Below are 21,862 nucleotides of genomic sequence, written 5' to 3' on the forward strand. Positions count from 1 at the left end.
GCCGCCATGCACCGGCATCTCCTCTTCCCCTGGCAGCCCCGGAGATTGCCATGCCGAACACCGTCATCCCTCTGCAGAAAAGCATTTCCCACTCCTCTGATGTTCGGGATTTCACGGGCTGCTCGTTCGGCATCTCTCTGTATGTTCTGTTATATCTCGCAGCGAGAAAAAAACAGCTCCGAGGATGACAATGAGCGTTCAGTTCCGGTTCTCCCGGCGAATCAGCATGGGGAAGCATGGGGGCTTGACAGCGGTGTCGAATATGATACAACTCAGAAATGGCACCATGAGACATGTTCCATGTTCCGGAACTTGCCTACCTCACAGTTACTACCACCACTAAGGTAGTAGTAGAAGTTGTATGCTGCGACAACCAAACGTTAATCCGGGACCCTCCGAGAAAGTGACGTCCAGGTTGCCTCAGCCCGGCCTGCGTGCTACACCGGGTGACACCGGCATTGACAATGTCACAGTCCGTGGCGTGGCATCACCACATCATCACCATCATCTATCAATTTTCATCACTTCTTTCCCCTTTCCAGGGCGGCGACAAAAATAGGTTTCCCCCTCCTTTGTGGCTTGAACACTACACCAATCCGTGGGACGGCTCCCAGAGTGCGAGCTTCTCCGGTTCCGTGTGGGATGGAAAGTATTGGCCCTTTCTCCTCCAATAGGTGCGTGTGGAGCCGGCGCTAGAGAGAACAAGTTGTAGCGTTGTAGCGGCGGCGGTGGACTGCCCCGACTGCTGGCGTTGCTGCTAGCTCTGGGGTTGGCCCATCGCCGAAGCAAACAAGTGAACTGCACGCAGCGCCAGGGAGGGCAAGGCTGATGCCGTCACCAAAAACATACGGCTTGGAGTTCCGCGGGGCCGGAGAGCTCGCTACTGAAGGAGAAGTCCGCAGATGGTAGTTACTCCGTGATGAAAGCCTCATGGTTTGGGCACACATACACTGTACCCGCCGTACGTGACATCAATATTGTCCATCCCCTATAGGATGCTGCGCAGAAGGAACAAGCAAACAAATGCAAGCCTTCGACGCATGTCTTGCTTCTCTGACAGGTTCCCATCCCGTCTGGCAAGCCTCTCGATGTAACACGCCTCACGTGTGTGCGTAACGTCTGGAAGAGCGGGCAGGGGTCGATTGAGGGTCCGGCACTTCTTTTTTTTCTTTTCTGCGTTCCGTCACACAAACAGACGTGTGAAAGGCCGCCCGACAGGCGGCAAATGGGAAGGGAGCAAATCATGGCCACCATACTTGGCGAACCATCAGCATATCCAAAGGAAGACAACGAAAATGGACGATCCGCATGGCATATCGAGCCTTGCCCCGTTTGGCGAGGGTCGGATGAGCTAGGTTCCCTGGATCAGAATTTTGGACGGGAGCCGCGGCGGACCAGGGGAAGACGGGGAAGACGGAGGAAGACATGGCAGGGAAGACAACAAGACACAACCGAAAACGGGTCCACTCCGGTTTCGAAGCCCACCCCCCATTTCCGACGGGGCGTGTCCGGGACATGGCAGACAGGCGATGGAGTGCCGAGTCCGTGGGGATGAGCTGGTATAAACTCGGCGCGATGGACCTCGCCGCGCGAACGACATGCCATGCTGTTCCTCATCATCGTCGTCCCCCACCGGCGGGTATTTTTTTTCCCTACCATCTATGCTTCTAGAAGTGAACTCTTCTCGTTGAAGAAGTTATCCATCCCTCCTCCTCCATCCTCTTCTTTCGTCTCATCTGTGCTCCTCGGTCTCCTCCACCGCCTCTTCGACCACCACACCCTGTTCTTCCTCGCGTTGTCTCATAACAGGTGACAGACACACAAGACACCACGACAGATCACCATGGCGCTCACATATCAACAATCAAAACTCGTCAAGGACACCATCCCCGCCCTGCGGGAGAAGGGTGAGGTCATCACAACCACCTTCTACCGTAACATGCTCCGGGACCACCCCGAGCTCAAGAACTACTTCAACAGCGTCAACCAGAAGAACGGCCGGCAACCCCGGGCCCTGACGTCCGTCATCCTCAACTTCGCCTCCAACATCCACCACATGAGCGAGCTCATCCCCAAGTTTGAGCGCATGTGCAACAAGCACTGCTCCCTCGGCATCCAGCCCGAACACTATGACATTGTCGGCAAGTACCTTCTCCAGGCCTTCGCCGAGGTGCTGGGCCCCGCCATGACCCCGGCCGTGTATGCGGCGTGGGAGAAGGCGTACTGGGTGCTGGCCAAGATGCTCATCGGCCGCGAGGCCCAGCTGTACCGCGAGTTCGACAAGTGGACGGGGTGGCGCAAGTTCAAGATCGACCGGGTCGTGCCCGAGACGGACGACATCTACTCCTTCTACCTCGTTCCCGTCGACGGCAAGAAGCTTCCCCGCTACCACCCGGGCCAGTACGTCTCGCTGCGCGTCCACTCTCCCGAGGGCTACATGCAGGCCCGTCAATACTCCCTCAGTGACGCCTGGCGCGAGGACTACTACCGCATCACGGTCAAGCGGGACGAGGGCTCGCGCTTCAGCAACTCGGTCTCGCAGAGCTACTTCCACCCGGGTCTCGTGTCCAACATCCTCCTCGACCACATGCCGGCGGGCTCCACCGTCGAGCTGACGCACCCGTGCGGCGAGTTCTTCCTCGACATCAACAACAACACCAGCCACATGCCCATCGTGCTCATCAGCGCCGGCGTCGGTGTCGCCCCGATGATGGCCATCGCCAACAGCGTCACCAAGCTCCAGCCGGGCCGGCCCATCTCGTGGATCCACGGCTCCCGCCGCCAGGTGCCCTTCGAGGACCACATCGCCCACCTCCGCCGCGCGCACCACCCCTACTTCCGCACCAACGTCTTCAAGACCCACCTCGCCGCCAGCGACATCGTCGGCGTCAACTACAACTACGACTTCCGCATGGACCTGGCCAAGGTCAACCCGGACGACCTCTTCCTCACCAATTCGTCCACCGAATACTACATCTGTGGCCCGGAGCAGTTCATGCTTGAGATGTCCGACTACCTCAAGTCCCAAGGCGTGCCGTCGAACCGCGTCAAGTTTGAGTTGTTCTCGACCGGCGACCTGGCGTTCAAGCATTAAATTTGGTTCTTGTTTTCGCCTCCTAATTTATTAATGTGTCTTGAAATTTGCTTCCATCTTGGGTGCTTGTTGGTTGGGTTACACCGGCGTCTCCGTTCTACTGGCTGGGTGGTGTGATGTTGGTGGGTGGCGGGTTGTTGGAAAACCTTTTCTTTTCTGCTCTGGGGGGGTTTGGGTGAGTGGGAACACGGGTGAAAGGAAGCATTGTTAACGGAAGAGGAAAAAGAAAGAATTGTCGGATCGAGTCGCTCTCGAAACGGTTAGATGGAAGAAAAGAGGGGGGGAGAGAAAGGCAATGGAAGCAGATGTGTCCGTGCCTTGGATACCCGGGTTGTTGTCATTGGTCTCATTAGCATCATCATCATCATCATCATCATCATTGGCGGACATGGCGTTTGAAGTTTTTGGATGAAGACTTGTTTTCTGCTGGTGTGTATTTGTCTCTAGATTATTTTTTTTTGCATGGCATGGCTCGAGTAATGGAGACGAAAAGAAGGCACGTACTAATTTCTCCGAAATGAGAAAAGCGGTCTTGGAAACTACGTCTTCCATGTCTTCAACTTCCCCATCTTTGTGTGGAGCTACTGCGAGTACGTAAGTACTCCGAATCCAGATCTTTCTTCGCACACCCCCATGTTCCAGACTCTCGAGAAATTTTGCTTCTTCAGCAACCATGGGAAGAGGGGTCATCCATTGACCGAGGACTTGGTTAAGAAAATGTTGGGGATCAGATTTCCAGAGTTGCCTGAGTTTCCCAAGTTGGGCATCATGACCTGATTCCGATGGAGCCCCCTTTTGGGGCACTTCTGCAAAGTATGACCAAATCCAAACAGCAGTTCGGCCGGCTGTCAGCAGCTGCAAACAGGCGGTCAGTCGAACACGAGCTGGGGAAGTGGCTTTCACGTGCCTCTTGCGGCTGCGCGTGAGGACATCACAACAGCACATCATCGGGCCGTGCCGTCCCGGCTTGGCATCGGATCGACACATATCCGCGGCCTTCTGCTGCTGTCATGATCGGCACGGGTTGTGTGCACAACACAACCGAGAAGTGCAAAACTTGAAACCAACAGACCAAAGTTGACGTAAACGTGCATCGTACCCAAGAAAAAGAGTATCATTCTCGAAGAAATGGCTGTGCCGCCCTGCCTTACCTAAGCGAGTCATGGATCACTCAATACTGCCAACAGTTCAGCGGTTTCGAGGAGCAAGAAAGGACAGGTGCAGGTTTCTCTTTGTCATCCAGTGACTCTTGTTGTTGAGTCTGCTGCTTCGAAATGTACCTACTCCGTAAACATGGGATGACTGCCTGGGATCGGGCCATGATGGATTCGAGAACCAAGGCACGGGAGAGAAGAACATTTCCGACGGAGTAAACTCCGTGCTCTGAGGTCAGGGGCAAGGGATGGGCAACCTGGTCGTTTGTTGCCTTAATCCTGTCCCGGTAGCGATCGTCGAATCCGCGGAAGCTTACTTCTGACAGGATGTACCTATATACAGCCTGCTCAACACTTGACCACCCGAGAGCATTGAGCAACAAAGAACATACAACACGCAGTCTTCTATGTCACTCTCCAACTTTACTTGCAGGTAGAGATCATAGAATCCACCAAAATTGAGGTAGAAAAATATTGAATTATCAAGCACCACCCAAGCTACCCAGGACGGAGGACAGGGAATCGGGTATCCGAACTAAACTTCTGAAGACGAATGCCACACCACAACTATGCCATGAAACCCAATGCTATGCTATGCTAGCCCATTCATCATCTCCCGTCACCACCCAAAACCATCCATTCCACAATGCCATGCCATCATTGCATACCATGCATTACCTGTCAAACGACACAATGCAAAATGCCAACCACCAATGCAACTCTTCTCTCCGCATCATCTCACCCCTCCCTTGCCCACGATGCCTCCGTGTATAAGTATACTAGTAAATGCAGATTCTAACTCCCATGACACACCCGACTGAGACAGAATCATTGTGAAGCCAAAACGTCGGCAGACCAGACCTGGCCATGGAACCAGAGCCAGAAACCTCATTGCGAAATACTAAACCCACCCCAAAGCAGAAAAAATAATAAAGAAAGAAAAACGCAAAAGAAAGGATCTTGAGGCCTACCCGATTTGAACGGATAACCTTTCGATTTTTCGGCTTGCTTGGGAACAAGTAGCTGGAGTCGAACGCGCTACCGTTGCGCCAAGGCCCCCTGAGATCCGCCTCCGGAACCGGGTATTCCGGTGTAAGAGGGCCCGGTTGAATCGGGTGTCGGTACTCGGTATAGTAGGTGACATTCGCTCCAACCCTCGTTTGTTGAGCCAGAATGATGGTAAGCCATATTGTTGTCAAGATGTTTAATGCGGTTTGCCAACATGACGTTGTCCTCGCTGCACGTGTGCGCATCATCGTTGGCTGCAAAAACATTCCGTTTGTCAGCGACACACAGAACTACCCGGCCATCACGGACCAGGAAATCGCAGCCGCACGATAGAGAAAAACATATTCTGCAGCACGTGCAGCATCACCGCGACACACGTCGGCAGCAGCTCCGGCCAGACGACAAAGTCCATCTTGCCCTCCACCACCACGTTCACTCCGTAAATCCACCTCACCAGGCCCGTCACCACAAAGCTCGCCACCAGCTCGCACGCCCATGTGATGGACGACGCATAAAACGTCAGCCCGAAATCGTACTTTTCGTCCGGCCCGTCCCCATCGGGATCGTCAAACGCAAAGTACGGGTACACGTCCTTGTTGGCGCCAAAGTGCAGCACCACGACGCTGCCCAGGAAAGCCATCATGGAGGCGTTCTCGGCGACGAAGCGGATGAAGACGTTGCGCACGCAGACTTTTTGGTAGGCCGGGTAGCTTTGGCCGTTGATGCCGATGGCGGCGAGGAACCAGTGCCAGACGGACGACATAAGCAGCGGGGTGATGATGATGAGGGTGGTGGAGGAGAGAATTTGCAGGAGGACGAACTGCGCCGGGCTGCGCAGACGTGCGTACAGAGCGCGCACGTAGGTTTGGTAGGTGAGCATGAAGTAGCTGCGACAGAGAGTCAGTACTCTAAACACCTGGAGAGGACACGGCTCAGTAGAAAACTCACAGCTTAAAGATGAAACTCAAAGGATAACTCCCCACTCTCTCACCCTCATTCCCACCCAGAATCCAACCCGTCAAGCCATCCAGCAAGTACACGGTCGAGATCCAACCGTACACATAAATGATGGTTGCCCAATTGTCATGTGGCAAGGTGCTCAGGTAAATCTCGGCGTAGGCCTCTCCTATCACGTACGCCAGCATGCCGATGAACAAGGCCAAGCAGAACCAGATGAACCGCACAAAGCTCGCAGGCAACCAGCGCCGGCGCAGGCCAAGGCGTCGACGGGGGTGGGAGCGCGTTCCCCCTGCGCCATCGGCGGCAAAACCGAGGGTGGAGTCGCCCGGCAAGGACGGGTCGAAGGCGTGTTGAGAAAGAGCGGCGCGATGACGGCGGGCATCGCGGCGAGACGCGGTATCTAGGTCGCCAGTCCACCATGAGGAAGTGAAGATGCGTTGGGTCTCGGAGAGGGACTGGCGCAACTTGAGATGGCGTTCATGAGATAGGAGGATGAAGAAGGCGATGGCGACAGGCATGGCCATAACAGTAAATGTCCAGGCGACCCAGGTCGTGTTGTGAGCAGTCAACCACCGGGTCTCAGGGATGAGGTAGATGGGGATGGGCACAGCGATAGACAACACAGCGATGGCGGACACGGTCAGGGGGAAGCCCAAAGACTGCGGCCACCAGTTGAGGCTGTAGATGTTGAAAACCTTTGTGATCCAGATGAGGGCTGTGAGATTGTAGAAGCTGTAGTAAATGAACAGGAAAAACCAAAAGTTGACCTGCACTCTGGTGGCGCCGTGGCCAGGTACCTTTCGTCGTCCAGTCCCGGGATCAATGGGCCGGGCCGCGTCGCTGTCATCGTCGTCAGGGAGAGGATACTGCGGAAAAGGCATGGCGCACCATGCAATGGCCTGGAAAGCGCATCAGCATCAAAACCTTCGACTGAACCCCTCATCCTCGTGAAACAACAGAAAACAACATACCAAAACAGCAGGCAACACAACCAACGTCGCCCACCTGCTCCACCACACGTCCACCACCCTCCTAACCGCCCCGGACTTGGGTTCAACCCAAACATTCCTCCACCGTCGAAAGAACCTTCGTATCCGTCCCTTCCTCCGCTTTGTACCGACACAGCAACATCCACCAAAACACCCGACGCAGCCCCCTTCATCTCCATGTATCAACCCCTCATCCTCATTCCGGCTCTCGTCATCCCCACCCTCATCATCACCGTCCTCATCAGCCTGCTGCTCCGCTGCCGCAACCATCATCGCACCATACCCGACATGCACACTCCCCCTCCACCCCGGTGGCGCGTCAGAAAGCGCATCCTTGCCATATTGCCTAACACCTCTGGACCCAATCCTGCCAGGAGTGCCGGGGGCAGAACCAGAGCCGATAGACGCAGCCCGTCCTGCTCCTCCCCTCCCCTGCTGACCGTTCCGGCCGCCACCAAGGAACCCTGCCCCCGCAGTATCAGATCGAGTCGGCGGGGTTGGTACAGGCCTGGGGACGGCGCGGTACCGCCCGAGGAGGGGTGAGGATTCGGAGAGGTAGCGGGTGTTTTGGGCGCGCTCGGAGCCTTGTTGAAAGGAGAAGAAGGAAGCGGGCATGGCGAGATGGGACAGGATTTAGTCTTGTCTTTTTGTTGTGCTGCCTGTACGTAGTAGTATGTGTGATGGTTGTCGCTCGTTTGTTTGGGATGTTGGAAGAAAGCGTCAGTCGGGTCCGAGGCGGGGCTGGGGAGGCGCTAGAGTCTTCGAGTTGTCGAGCGTCCTTCCTTCCAGCGCAGACCGATCTTTGAGCTCTCGTCTCGTGTCACGTCGCAATGCTTGCGTCCTCTCGTCAGGTATTGTCTTGTCGTCGGCTCGTCTTCAGGCCGTCAGGTTGAACTTCATATGACCCCCGTCATCCAAACAAGCATCAAAGCAACAGTGCCGCCCTTGGAACATGCAAAAAACTTAAGAAACAACCAAAATGCAAAGAAACAATCTAACCAACCCAGCTAACAGCCCGTGGTGCACCGTCCCTGTCGCAGGTTCACCAACAAACAGCCACAGACAAGAAAATCCTCCAGCAAAAATTTGGCCACAACACGGTTGACCCGAGGCTCGACATTGTCACGCGAACGAGATGGAGAGGTTGGCCTGTGGCTGCAGCCGCCGCCGCGGCGTGGGTGTTAGGTTATCTCTGGCTGGGGTAACCGCTTATCAGCAGTTAGGCCCCTGTCGCTCCCTAACCATATTGGGTTTAGTGGGATCTTGGGGGAGGTCGGTGACGTCGTTGTTGAAAGGCTGGTCTGGTCGAGAGCATATGACGAGAATGGGGTGACTTACACTGCCCATCAAGAACACATCACACACCACAGGCACAAGAGGAAAGTTAATCACCTTTGCTGTTGTTGTTGCCGGGTCCAAAATTTCTCAACTCCCATATATATCCATCCGCCGTACAAACGAGACTGCGGCCCTTCCTGCATACCATCCGTTGAGCAGGACCCTGTTGCAAACGCCGAAAGAAAGCCAATCATGAAAACCAGATATGATTGGAAATGAAAATGATGGAGAGGAAATGAATCAAAGACAACCAAATGTCTGAGGAAAACATCCCACGTCCACCCTTAGCTCTCCAAAGACCGTCCTCTTCTTCAAGCATACCTCCTTGCTTGTCTTCAGGTCAAGTCTTCCAACCCGATTTTCCAACCCACAACAGCTTACGCCCCCGACACCACCGCAAGTGCGCAATCGCCGATGACCACTGAGGCTCATCGATCCCCCCATTGAGACATCTCCAACCTCCGCACCTCCTCCTCTGTCAAAGGGTCGATGCACCCTCCGCACTGGCAGCGGAAGCCGTGGCTCGCGTAGAGGTCGCGCGGGGAGTTGCCGTAACTGATGAGGAGTTCGGCACCGGCGGGGACCGAGTCGGCGCAGACCACCATCGTGATCGCACCCGTTTCACCGTCCAAGAAGTATGCCACGTTGCGCGGCCCTGTGGCGCAGGCGTGGTTGAAACGGGATGCGATCGCGAAGATGGCCATGCGACCGCTGTGGCCTCCGCCGGAGGGGAACTCCTCGCTGGGAGGGTATGGAAGGGAAAAGCTGTTGGCCAAGGGTTGGTCAGCGGGATCTCGCGAAGGGGTTGACTTTGCGGCGGAGTCAAACTCGCAGCAAGGTGTTGAGAGAAAAAGACGAGGAAGAAACAAAGGACAAAAACAAAGTCAGGACAATGAAAGGCAAGGGCGGTTTGGACGAACAGAACATCGGACGGCACGTGAAAAAGAGGGGTCAATTCTCAAAGCGGCAACAAGTAAACAAGAAAACAGGGGGGAAGCCAAATATGAAATCAGACAGAATAAAGGGAAAAAGAACTTACGAGTTGTACCGCATGATGGCCTCAACCTGGGTGAATGGGTTGGCTTCATCGGCCCCATGGAGGCTGAGGTAGGCCCGCTTGGCCTCCTCCGACAACGCATAGTAGGCCTCCATGAAGCCGAAGGAGTCTGCCACAAGGAGAGGTTCCTCCACTAAGATGGTCTCCCCTTGGCGGAGGTCCCTCGCCGCAAAGGCACCCAATCCACCCAGGGCTGAGGGTTGCACAACAAAGTGGTCGTTGGCGAAGACCACAGACGTTCGTGTCTGTGCAGCCGAGGGTGCAGCTATCACTTGATGGGGCTGCGAGGAAGCTGAGAGTCGCCCAGGAGACGATGGCGCTGGCGAAGAAGGAGCAGGAGAAGGGGTTGAACTTCTCGAAGACATTGACGGAGATGGCGATGGGAAGGCAGAGAAGGTGGGCAGGAAAGTCGCTGTTGGTATGGCCTCACTTGAGTTTGCTGGAGAGGGAGGTGGGACTGCTAGAAACTCATCCAGCTCTTGTAGCACCGGGCCGTTGGCCAGATTGCCCATCCCGTGACCAGCAAGCATTTCGGCGATTAGCTGCGGGCCAAGCGCAATCACAGCGCCTGCCCCGGCACCCCCTGCCTGACCACCAACTTCTCCGGGACTGCCGGGAACAGTCAGAGGGGTAGCGCTTAGATTGCCATCAGGAGTATGGTCATCATAGACCCCGTCAGAGACAATGTCGGATATGGAGGGGGTGTATATGCTTGTCATAGTGAAGGGCAATTCGAAAGTGTATGTGTTGAGGGTGTTGGCAATGGGGGTGTTGTCTTGTTCGCCATCGGATAAATGGTCCTGGCTGCTGCTTTGGACATGCTCTGTGCTCCAATGGAGCTGACTGGTATCGAAGAGAATTTCTGATTGTGTGGAGGTGAGTAATGTGCCTCCTTGGACCTCATCTTGATCGGTGGGAATTGACGCCGGTGGTTGAACCTAGATGTTTGTAAGCCAACTGCCCTATTGCCTTCTGAATCAGACTTGAGCACACAAACCATTCCAATGATGGATTCTGTATGACTCTCCAGAGAGACAATCTGGCTTTCTGTGTGAACCCAGTCAACCGAATGATGCGTTGGATCCTCACTTCCTGGAGCAGACTCGAGACTCTCAACCTGCGTATGTTCTGCCATGGCGAGCTCGCTATCATGGCAGGTCGTAAATGTCGTCAAAGTCTTTTCCGCGACTGGCAGTGTGCTAGGTTGTAGTTGTTGAAGGTTTTCCGCGACCGACCACAACCGACCACATTCCAGATTGTAGCCGTCGACGTCTTTCCGCGACCGCGAAACTTCTCTCAGACCTTTCGCGACTTCTTCAGGTCTTGGAATCTTGGAAGGTGAGGACAAGCTGGTTGGTTTGATCGAATGGATGTGGTGAATTGCCCAGTCATCAGGCTCCATCAGTTGGATGAATCGTTTCGGGTTTGGTGTAGGCACGACCTTGGTGATGAGAAGGTTAGAAAGGTGGCGTGATTGAGGTCTGTAATTGAGATGAGACGTGGTGTGGGAAGAATGAAAGAAGAAAAGGTCGTTCAAGTGATAATTGTGTGAGGAAGGGAAAAAAGAAAGGCGACTCAAGTAGGATTTTTGGAAAGAGAGAATGAAGGAGAGGTGCCTCAAGTGGAAGTTGTGAAAGGAAGAAGCACGAAGTTGCGTGAAGAAGGAAGAAGAAAGCTCGACTTGAATGGAGTATTGTGCACCTGGTAAGTCAAGAGAGGAAGAAGGAGAGGCGGCTCCAGCGGGACTTGTGTGAAGGAGAAAAGAAGGAAGTCGTGTAATTAAGACAAGGGGTGGAGGAGGCTCAAGCGGGAGCTGTGTACAGGGAAGAAATAGAAGTGGCTCAAGCACATGTTGTGTTAAGAAGAAGGTAGGCCGAGCTTTTGTTGTGTAGAGAAAGGAGGAAGCAGACGTTGCTCGAAGGGAAGTCGTGTAAGAAAGAAAAGAAACAAAAGTGGCTCAAGTAGACGCCATGTAAAGAAGAGAGCAAGATGATGGCTCAGATGGAGATTATGTGAAGAAGGGAAGAAGAACAGGCAACACAAGAGTGTAAATAGACATGAAGGAGAACTTGGCTCTCTGAGATTGTCTCCCAGCGGAGGAAACTAGGTATATCGAACAAAAGCAATGAGGTTAGCTTCGGCTCACCCATCTCATACTCAAGACTCGGAGGGTACGAAAGAAGGGAAGAAAGTGAAGATGGGAAGAATGAGAAGCGGCTCAGGGGTAGAAGAAATAAAGCCAATATTGCCTTACAAAATACGCTTCTCTTCCAGAGGCAACCCTATCGGCAGACGGTAATGAAGTCAGGTTCGGCTACCTCGCCGATGCTCTGAATAAAATGGCAAGAAACAGGGAACAAAAGAAGAAGTGGTAGCTTAAGGGCGGATAACTGAAGTCAATATCGCCTCACAAAGAATGCTGGCCTGGTGGAGACAACGATATCGAACGACAACAACGAGGTCAAGTTCAACTCACTCATTCGATTTCAAGGATGGGACGGCTTGCTGCCTTGTTGGCTCTGGCAACTCCCAGACGGAAGTGTGAGATCCTGAGATGGGAGGAAATAGTCAGGTGCTGAAACAGGTCAAGAACGAATGCCGGCAAAACTTTGCCATTGTCACAAAGTGAGGAAGGTCGACAACAGACTGAACGTTCCTTCTTGACATTGATGAGCCAAGGACTGGGACGGGAAGTTTGGTGGTGGCCAGGAAAGTCGTCGATCTCTCTTGTGGCACATGTAAGTTTGAAAATGATACAAAGTTGAGCAGGGCGAAGGGCACAACAAGCTCTTGCCATTGTTAGCATAAACGTCCAGAATTTCTGTCTTTGTGGCGGACAATAACAACACCGGCACACCTCAACCGCGTCCGCCCGCCCTCCTCGTGCTTGGGGGCAACACACGTGTCGAGTGGCCAGCAGGACGCGACTGCACTCCGATGAGAGTCCGGTCAAGGACCGGTCCTTCCGTGAGCTCAATATCTTGAGAGCAACGTGAGAAAAAGCCCAGCATTGTCTCCGTCCGTCCCAAGTGACGCAGCAAAACATGCACACCATGACCACAAATTCTGCCCAGACAATCTGTTTCTGTGTTGGAAAGATGGAGTAGTGACTGAGACGGTGGTTGTGTTGGTATTTGTGAGCGTGAAGTCAAATGTCAACATTGCCCCTGAATTGGGCACCTCAAGACCCTATTTTCACCATGTCTTACAACAGACGGGAAATAACTTTTCCCCGAGATTAAGCCTCCTTCTGTAGCTTTGGAAACAATATTTGAATCCCGTTTCGATCGTCTTCCGGCCAGTTGGTGCCTGGCAGGCTGCTTTGTTTCCTAGCCGAAGTTATTCCGACATTCGACCGAGCTTTCAGAAACAGGCCCCAGCTGTGACATTTCCGACTTATACATGGAACGTGTTGCTTCCAGTCGATTAGGAGTGTCGGTTTTGTCTTCTGGGACGAGTTATCTTGTCGTCCGATCTTTCAAGGTACCAAAGACTCGTGCTGGCAACGTGCCGTCCGTCTCCTGCCGTTTGATCCGAGCCAACACGGATCATTTCTCGGACCGGCCTCGTTCTTTCGCTCCTGCTCAGTCACGACTTTCTCTTGAGAAGATGGCGTGAGACAACGCCAGCCATCCGGTCTCTTCCAAGTGGCCTCCCTGAATCTCAACATGCTGTTTCCGCCAGACCATACTTCTCCCGCTTGAACAAGGACTCCCCAAGGAAATATCAGGCAGCACATGCCGATAACAGGTCCATGCCTTCGTATTTTGATCATCAACGAGGAGGAGTGACTTCCTGTTCCTCACTCTGCCACGTCCAACGACGGAGGAGAGACCCGCGACTCCGACCAGGAAGGGCTTCAGGTTCGTGGATAAATTATCCTCTCATCTCTCGTTTCTCCCATCCTCTCCCTCTCTTCTTTTCTCACACTCACACGTCACTCCAAAGTCACAGAACCCAAACCACTCCAGACCCTTCGACACACACAGACACTCCAAGCACCTCTCTTCCACACACTTGTTGAGTACGTGTGACCTCAAGCCTTCTCACATTCATTCTCTGGACACCCAAACCATGTCCTCTCGTCTTATTTCAACGCTCGCCTTGGTGCTCGTCACCGGCAAGGCACTGGTTGCAGCAGCTCCTGCTCCCAATGCCCATGGTCATGCCCTCGATCCCACTCAATCCTCTGGCAACACCACTTCTGCCTGGACCATCCACCTCCCTACTGGCGGTCTTCCAACCATCGTCCGGACCTCCGCGACTGATGCTTCCCCGGACATGGATGTCAAGGTCTGGACGACCACCACAACCCCATGCCATGAAACCTCGGACACCCCTTCAACCGAGACATGGACGGCCACCATTCAGACCTTTCCCATCGACATGATCAAGGACTGGACTACGATCACAACCCCATGCCATGAGACTTCGGAAACCGAGACGTGGACTGCAGCCATTCAGACCCTGGCCATCGATATGGTCAGCTGCCCTCCGCAGTACTCGACCGTGTTGGTGACGGAAACTATCACGTCTACACTCCAGGATCTCGGCCCCATCAAGACAGTTTTTTCCCATGACCTCAAAAAGCGCCAGTCCTCTGACCCGGAACTCCCCACAAGTACGAGCACCGTGACGGTCACCGTGTGGGACACCACCACCGACACTATCACCATCGAGGAGCCTGACGCAATCACACAAACGTCGACCACCACTGTTTACACAACAGTGGTTGCCACGGAAGCCGAGGTTCCGCTCGACCCGGAGCAGTCAAATTCTGGCCACGCTCCCAATCCCAGGCACCCCAAGACGGTCACCGTGACAAGCACCCTGGGCTCCAACAGCACTCACGAGATACTCACCCTCACGAGCACTGTTTGGACGGTTGCTTATCCACCAGCATCTTCGGCTCTTCTCGAAAAGCGCTCCCACTCATTCATAGTTCCGTCGGACTCGTTCACCCACCACACCACCATCTGGTTCACCACAGCTAACAGCAGCCCGACCGATGCGGCCTCCTCGGCCCTCCCCACGGCCGGATTGTGAGTCCGGCTGACGGGGTGTGCAGTGGTGGTGGTCCGAGGGATGACGGACCGTGGTGGGGTTGGTACTTTGTTTTATTATTATTATTATTTTTCTTTTCTGTTTTCTTCTTTTATTTGTTCCTGACAGCACAGAGTTTTTTCCTTCTGTGGGCAGCATGGTTCTGGCAGCATCGAGAGGGATTTTTATGGTGGCATTATTTTCTTTTCTTTCTTTTTTCCTCTTTTTCTTTTTTTCTCTTTCTGACAGCAGAAGGTTTCTCTGGTGGCATCAGGACTTTCTGGCGGGCATCAGGTCTTTTTTCCTATGTTTCTCTTTTCTTTTTCTTCTTCTCTTTTCTTATGTTAGACAGTCATCGAAGATTATGCACGGGAACAGGCATGTCGGACTTTTTATTGAGGAAATGGAAGAACCATTATTTTCGGCGAAAAGCCGGTAGACTTCATCACGTTTCGTCGTCGGCCAAGTTCCAGTGATGTGATGCGAATGCACAAGTGACATGATGCCTTCTCCTTTAGCTCATTCGCTTCCCTTGTACGTCATGTCTCCGAATGACCATCCGGGGCGCTCATCAGTCGCTTGACGGTCAAAACGGGCTGTCACGGCAAGACAAAACCAGGAACCATGCAGCCTCACGGAATGCTTGACGTCGTCTTGATGGACGTCCATTCATCCAAACAGATACAAAACTGTCAGAGTCTTTGGGCCAAACTACAGATCAACTCTGCAACAAATCGAGCAGCAGGTGTGCCCCAGCGCGTCTGCTGTGTCGTGTGTGCCTTAGGTTTTGCTCAAATCCAGGCCAACAGACCTGGAGCTGGCCGCTGGGAAGGACATGTTGAGTGGGGATTGAACAGCTTCAGCCACAGGTCGCTTCGCTAGTCCAAGGGGCTGAGCAACGTCCGTCAGGAGTGCACATTTGGCTGTGTGTATCTGAGGCTGTGTGCTCAGGCCAGGCCAACAGGTCTGCAACCACCACCAGTTACATGGACGACGGGATTTGAAGCCCCGGGGTGGCTGACCAGCTCGGAGTCGTACGCGTCAAAGCCCAGAAAAGGGAGTGTCTGGACTGGCCGTGTTCCTTGTGCCCGGCTGTTGCCGCTGGTGCCGGTCTTCTCCACTTCATCAACAGGGACCGAGAATAGCTCGCGGCGCTTAGCTGTATGTATGTACATAATACCAGAGGTTCTTTGGTAGTGGGTTCGCCAGGCAGAGGATGTCCACGCTATCTTAGCATGCGCGTCAGGACGGCAAAGGACGGGATGCGGGCTCCAACCCGGAATCCAAGAGAGGGAGGGAATACGGAGTAATGGCAGGCTATTGTTCAGCTCGTTGGCCTGGCCAGGCAAGGGTTGATCAAGTCACGCCACCAGGCTTCGCAGCTTTTGCAAGTTCCTCAGCCAGTTCAGTCTCCACACGTCTTCACATTTGCACATGTCCAATCTGAGACTATCGTGATTACCGGATTGCACAGTACAGTCCGGAATTGACGTGGGTGCAGAGCTACGTACCTACGGAAGAGGAGGATGGCCATTCTCCTTGGTAGTCGGCATTTTCCGCTCTGTTTAGCCCCTGTTCACATCGTGTCTCTGTCTGTCTCTGTGTGTGTGTTGCGAGGGGGGAAGGCAAACATCCCAGAAGGGAAGGAACATGGAGAGCCTTGTCTGGTGCTTCAAACCAGGGAAGGGGAGGGAGGTTGTCGGAGGAGCATGCCCACTTAGGCTGAGAGGGAAAGTAGCTGAGAAAGACGAGACAAAGGTTGGTGTCTACATTATCTGTCAAAGGCAGGGAGACAGATCTAGGGGATTGGGATTGAGGCAGGAGATGCCATTGAAAGCGGTCAACAAATCTGAAAGTTCCCAAGACGTTTGCGAGCATACAGCCGCTGGACTGTATGGCGCGGCGTTATGTTCCCGTATGCATGGAGGGAATGTCCAACCTGCGAGGCTCGGGGCAATTTCGCAGATTGCGGTGTGAATGGAAGGCAAAAGGAAAAGTTGTTCTGAATGTTCTATGCAAGATGCCTCTGTGTTTGTGTGCGTGACCATGTGTGGTTTGTCGGTCTGGCCGACTTGATGGTACAGCAAGTCCTTTAGCATGGTTTGTGTGTTTTGTCAGCGGCTTATGGGGTGGATGTTGGTGACTTGATCATAGACTGAAGGGTTGAACTGGGGACAGAATGCCTCGTAGCTTCATGACGGTCAGTGAAAGTTCATTGTACACATGAAACACTAAGACTGCAGTTTGGAGGCACAACGGTTGTGTCTTGTAGCTGGGAAAGAAACAGACAGAACCAGGAGCAGCGGCAACGGCAGCAGTAGGTCAAAGAACCCATGAAAGCAGAAACCGCCCGAAGGAGGCAGCAAACAAGCCGGCCCAGACAAAACATGGAGGACATCCAAAAGACTGGGGAAGGAAGCTTGATGAGCTCCGTCTTTGTGTTTGTCCATCTTCCCTAGTTCATGATGTCACCGCATGTCTTTTCCTGCACTCCTTCCATTTCTTCCCATTTGAGAATACTGATTTTGAGTCGTCCGTCCGTCCAAACCACAGCGGAACCGACAGCGCCATTGATGTAGGATCGGCTGGGGCTGACGCGACCTTGTTCGAGGCCCGCATGCGCATCTTGACCCTCCATCTTTGGTTTCTCGACTCGCGTGGTACGGCTTGCTGTTAGCGCTGATGGATGGGCAAGCCAGAGAACATCCATTTACATACGTATCCATCCATTTATGGCTTGTATTGTCTGCTCTTCCATTCCTCCACATTCGGGGAACAAACCCCGCCACTAAACCAGCAATGCGATCGCCAGGGACACAAAGATTTGAGCGGGTCGAGAACATATTAAGATGAACAAAGACACCTCGTTGTTGGCTGCGCTAGGGAACAGCGGGAAGGACCCATTTGCCGCATTCCGTCCCCTGTTGCCTAGCTCTCCGAGTTAGTGTCGCGAAAGCAGGCTGATGAGTCCGGTGGAGATGCTCTCCTGTGTTGAGAAGGACATGAAGTGGGCCATTTTTGGCGACGGTTACGACGTGAGGAACAATGGTGGTGGCGTATCGAGTGCGGCCTTCCCACCTGACGTGGCACGACAGTCCACGGTCCGTCCTTTGATGCATCTTCGCTGCATGTCTTGCCGCCGGCCTTTGAGGTGGTGGCCTGGGGACCCAGGCTGAGTGAGTTTCAGTTGTACCATGGAGCCTCAATGAGGCTTGGATTGGCCGGTCCTGGTGATGCTTGGGGCTTTCCTTCGTAGCGTACGCACTCTGGAAGTTTTCACATTATAAACGTGGATCCAGGCTGGAATTTTGTTTTATCAACCGGGGAATTTTTGGATTCATACTCCGTCCTCCGCCTGAGAATATTCTCACGCATGAAATGCAAATGCATGAAAGGAGCGGACAACCTTCCACACCTTGATCTCGGCTTGGGCAGCTAATTGAGAACCCCATGGCCGCAAATCCGGGGTCCCCGGTCAGTGAGCATGGATGTTGGGCCAATGAAACAAGCGCTCGAACAGCCGGCCACTTTGATTGGTTACCGACGCAACGGTAACATGTGCAATTGGATGCCCATCTGCGCCAAGCCTTTGTTGGTCCTGGGCTGGTCGGAGTGGAAAAGGGAGTGGAGACAGCACGCAACGTCCATAGGCCAGGGCGATCAGCCAGCCTGTTCTTGAGAGTACGTCTCATTTTTCCTGATCGCTTCCCTTGGGGTTGCGCGCGATTTTCTCCGCCAGGGTGTCCAAAATAGCTTCCTGTATGGCCGTGTGACGCGAGGGGTCTCATAACATCCCAGGGTTTCAATCGTTGGGAAGGAGATCAGGCGAGGGTTGGAAAAGGACTGAGATGGAGATGGGACGATTTGCGGTTCCTGGAGTTCGTTCATGGAATCCAACCCTTGTTGATTGAAATTGGGGGGCGGTGACAGCTGCATCGACCACGAAGCAGAACACCACGCGCGGGGGCTGGGGAAGCGCCAATCACGGCCTGCATGACTCGATCTGCCTGAAGCCGGCAGCTTCCTTTCCAGGGCGACATCCAGGATAAGCTCAGGCCGCGAAAAGAGGGGTTGTTGGGCTGGTGGGTGAGCGCGGCGCGGATGAGAAAGCCGCGAGACCTCGGCCAAGACCATCTGGGCAGCCAACCTGTCAGGTTCTGCCGACAGAAAATAGGTATGTACCGGGTCCTGCTTCCCGAATGTCTCGACGGAGGTCGGGTCCCTTGCGATCATTCGCAAAGGATCGAGGTGTTGCGATGTACCTTTGTGTTGGTGACAAGACCATGGAATGGGATTAAGAAAGTACTCGTCTCCATCAAATCAAACTACTTCAAAATGTCAATGTAATGAGTCATGATGACGAAAGAGAGAGCAGAGGTCCGAAAATCTACGGTGGTTAGTTCATGATCGCATCTCCTACGTGAAGTCGCGGAAGACAGGAACCGGGCTGCAAAAGTCCCACGAGCAGTGGAGTCAGTCAGTCCAGCTCCAGAACGGGCGCTTTCTCAGGTCTCACCTTCAATGAGTCCTCATACCGAGGTACTGAGCCACGCCGCGAGGAGTTCTGGCTGTTGAAGAGTATTATGATTCTGAAGACCTGGAACATACACTCTCAACCAACATCTCCACACAAACACTTCGAATTCAACCTCCAACACCATCTTTGGTTGACGATAATAGTCACTCCGTGCGAGGGTCCCCGTTTCCATGTTGTCCGTTTTCTGAGCTCTGCCCTCCGTTTCCAAATGGCTGCAGGGCAGTCCTCGTCAAGACCAGAAAGCTTTTGAGGTGACTTCGGGCAGCGTACCCACTTGAGTGCGCGATCTGCATCTGCATGCCCAAGGCGTTTTCACTCCCTCCAACGTTGCAGTACTTCACCCTTGCACTTTGTTCACACCCTGGTTGCCGCACCGTACGGAGAGGCCACCCGGACCCTGAGCCCGCCCTGTTCGTCACCCGCGTTTTGCTCTGGTCAAGTGATCCGCCGCTAGCCATTTTGTCTCGTGGCCCCTCCTGCTCACTGCCTTCTGCCACTCTAGTTGTAAACGCCCCGATTGATGGGGGAGTCGGCAACAGCATCCTCCCTTGTCAAGTTCAAGCCATCCCGGAGTGTCAACGGACCTCGAGCCCCCGTCATTGCCCGGCCACATTGCCTTGTTTGCTCGGGGGTTCACCCCTCCCTGCCATAGCTGGAGCGCAACCAAACTCAGAGGCGCCGCACGCGCCTAAGCGCTGGTCCAACCGATGCCACAGACGACGGCGCCGGTTTATCAACTTCTCAGCCAACAACGACGTCGCTTTGGTCCCGACAGCTTGGAACCAAAAGCCAACAAACATCCCTAATCTCTGTGTTGAGCAAGTCGCTCACCATTCACGCCGGATATTGCCATCGCATAAGAACCCAGCGTGTCCTTGGAGCAGAGCCTATTTTGCATCTCGACCCCAACTTGTCTTCAACGTCTAGCCATGTCAGAGGTCGCTACTTTTCTCCCTTCGCCACCCCCAGACCCGATAGTATCAAGTCCCTCCTCGCGGGCTTTGTTGGGTCATCACCAGAAGCTAGAGCACCCGAGCCCTACCTCCAACATGGCCTACACCATGTATCACCCCGAGCATGCTGGGGACTACTACCCGCCGACCCGTGGGTTGAATCGACACCAAGCCGATCCACATCAGTCTCATTCGCTTCCAGCATCGTCGGCATCCGCCACCTACGCGACGACGTATCCTGCACACTATTCAACTCCTCACCATCCGGTGTACAGCACAGGGCCCAGTCCATATCCACCACCTCCACGTACACTGTCGCCGCCCTCCGCCATGTTCAACTCAGTCTCCACTTCGACGATCATGTATTCAAGGAATCACTATCAACCTCTCGAACAGGAGTCACACTATGCGTCCGCGTCCCAACCAACTCCTCTCCCCTCGCAGCTCATTCCATCATTGCCTTCGAGTTTCGGACCATTCCCATTACCAAGGTCTGCGCATCGATCGGCGATGTACGGCGACTACCCATCACCGTTCCAGCAGCAGTTGACAATCTCGCCTGAAGTGTACGGAACATCATCCTTTTCATCGTCCAGCCATGCGGTAGTCCACTCCCACCAGGGGTTACCCCCGCAACAACCGTCCCTGCCTTCGCCGCCGCCTGCAAATTGTCCCACCCCGGTTCAGATTGACCCGAAGGAGATGAATGAGAGGTTCTATAAAATGGCGGAGAGGTTGGATGACAAGGTCATAAGCCGGATCAGGTCATACGTTGGCTATCGGTACTCCTGGTCCGTTTCCATGACAAGCCGTTGGTTCAGGAAGCACTTCCACCCGAACTGCTACACGGAACAACAGAAGGTGGCTGATCTGTTGGACTTGGAAAGATGGGGTCTCAACGGCAGCGACGACTCCGACAAGCCGTCAAAGAAGAAGCGGAAGATGATGGACGAGGTCGAGGTGAAATGGCTGGCATGCTACCACTGCTATCGACTGCTTGGCCTGCACCGCTTTGAGCGTTACAAGCACAGCACACCGCGCTCAACAACCACCGTCGCCCGCTCCAACCGAGAATCAACTCGCCACTCGCCCTACTCTCCACCAACACCACGGTCCTCGGGCGGAACACCGCCTGCATCATCCAATCCTCATTACGACCCCAGCCTCACGAGAACCAGCCTCCGAGCAAATGCCTCCCGTGATAGCCGCATGGCTAGCCCGGCAGAAAGCACCGAGTCAGAACGGGCCGAGACGCGGCTCGAGATAAGGCAGAAGACGACGTACACGTACCGTCGCTTCTGTATTGAGTGTGGCCTGAAAATGAAGATCTACCTGCCCGGCGACCTGGTCGAGGTGATCCAGCCTCCGGAGCAGAAGCCCAACTACGCGATTTGGGTTTGCAACTGCAACAAGCTCCAAAACAGAGCAGATCGGCCGCAGTGCACGGATTGCGGGGCAAATTGTCCTTTCTCGACGGCGGTTGTAGCGATGCGGAGATGACGGGGCATGCATGCACATGGGGAGTTATTTGAACAACCGTTTTCTGATTTTTATTATATTGACTTTTTGGGCCCTCTTCCTTTGTTTCATCTTCTTAACCTGTCTGTTTTCTCCTATTACTTTTACTCTTAAAACTTTTCGATATGATCCTTGGGGTTTGGGGGGTTGGGGGATCATGGAAGGGCTCTGGGGTATGGTACTGCTCAGGGGATTGGGGCTTTCTGTCCTA

At 53.9% G+C, this 21,862-nt stretch overlaps 5 protein-coding genes and 1 non-coding gene across 6 annotated transcripts; 3 read left to right on the top strand and 3 right to left on the bottom strand.

Annotated features, from left to right (window-relative positions):
* Positions 1-1,843: 1,843 nt before the first annotated feature.
* Positions 1,844-3,094, top strand: VTJ04DRAFT_1069 (uncharacterized protein; the record flags this gene model as incomplete). Its single annotated transcript, XM_069358456.1, has 1 exon — positions 1,844-3,094. One exon carries the CDS (start codon positions 1,844-1,846, stop codon positions 3,092-3,094), a length of 1,251 nt encoding a protein of 416 aa, XP_069223678.1.
* A 2,115-nt stretch (positions 3,095-5,209) lies between these two features.
* VTJ04DRAFT_t21 lies at positions 5,210-5,307 on the bottom strand. The gene has a single exon. It is a non-coding gene; the product is annotated as a tRNA-Trp (tRNA).
* A 250-nt stretch (positions 5,308-5,557) lies between these two features.
* VTJ04DRAFT_1070 (uncharacterized protein) lies at positions 5,558-7,820 on the bottom strand (the record flags this gene model as incomplete). The annotated part of the gene is made up of 3 exons (XM_069358468.1): positions 5,558-6,143; positions 6,205-7,115; positions 7,188-7,820. 3 exons carry the CDS (start codon positions 7,818-7,820, stop codon positions 5,558-5,560), a joined length of 2,130 nt encoding a protein of 709 aa, XP_069223679.1.
* Positions 7,821-8,971: 1,151 nt separating this feature from the next.
* On the bottom strand, positions 8,972-9,965 carry VTJ04DRAFT_1071 (uncharacterized protein; the record flags this gene model as incomplete). The annotated part of the gene is made up of 2 exons (XM_069358478.1): positions 8,972-9,308; positions 9,583-9,965. The coding sequence occupies 2 exons, from the start codon at positions 9,963-9,965 to the stop codon at positions 8,972-8,974; spliced, it is 720 nt and encodes a 239-aa protein (XP_069223680.1).
* A 3,709-nt stretch (positions 9,966-13,674) lies between these two features.
* Positions 13,675-14,646, top strand: VTJ04DRAFT_1072 (uncharacterized protein; the record flags this gene model as incomplete). The annotated part of the gene is made up of 1 exon (XM_069358489.1): positions 13,675-14,646. One exon carries the CDS (start codon positions 13,675-13,677, stop codon positions 14,644-14,646), a length of 972 nt encoding a protein of 323 aa, XP_069223681.1.
* A 5,463-nt stretch (positions 14,647-20,109) lies between these two features.
* On the top strand, positions 20,110-21,633 carry VTJ04DRAFT_1073 (uncharacterized protein; the record flags this gene model as incomplete). Its single annotated transcript, XM_069358500.1, has 1 exon — positions 20,110-21,633. The coding sequence occupies one exon, from the start codon at positions 20,110-20,112 to the stop codon at positions 21,631-21,633; it is 1,524 nt and encodes a 507-aa protein (XP_069223682.1).
* Positions 21,634-21,862: the final 229 nt, after the last annotated feature.

The sequence above is a fragment of the Mycothermus thermophilus genome (assembly GCF_041956435.1).
Source record: "Mycothermus thermophilus strain CBS 625.91 unplaced genomic scaffold VTJ04scaffold_1, whole genome shotgun sequence".
In the NCBI taxonomy this organism is placed as follows: domain Eukaryota; kingdom Fungi; phylum Ascomycota; class Sordariomycetes; order Sordariales; family Chaetomiaceae; genus Mycothermus; species Mycothermus thermophilus.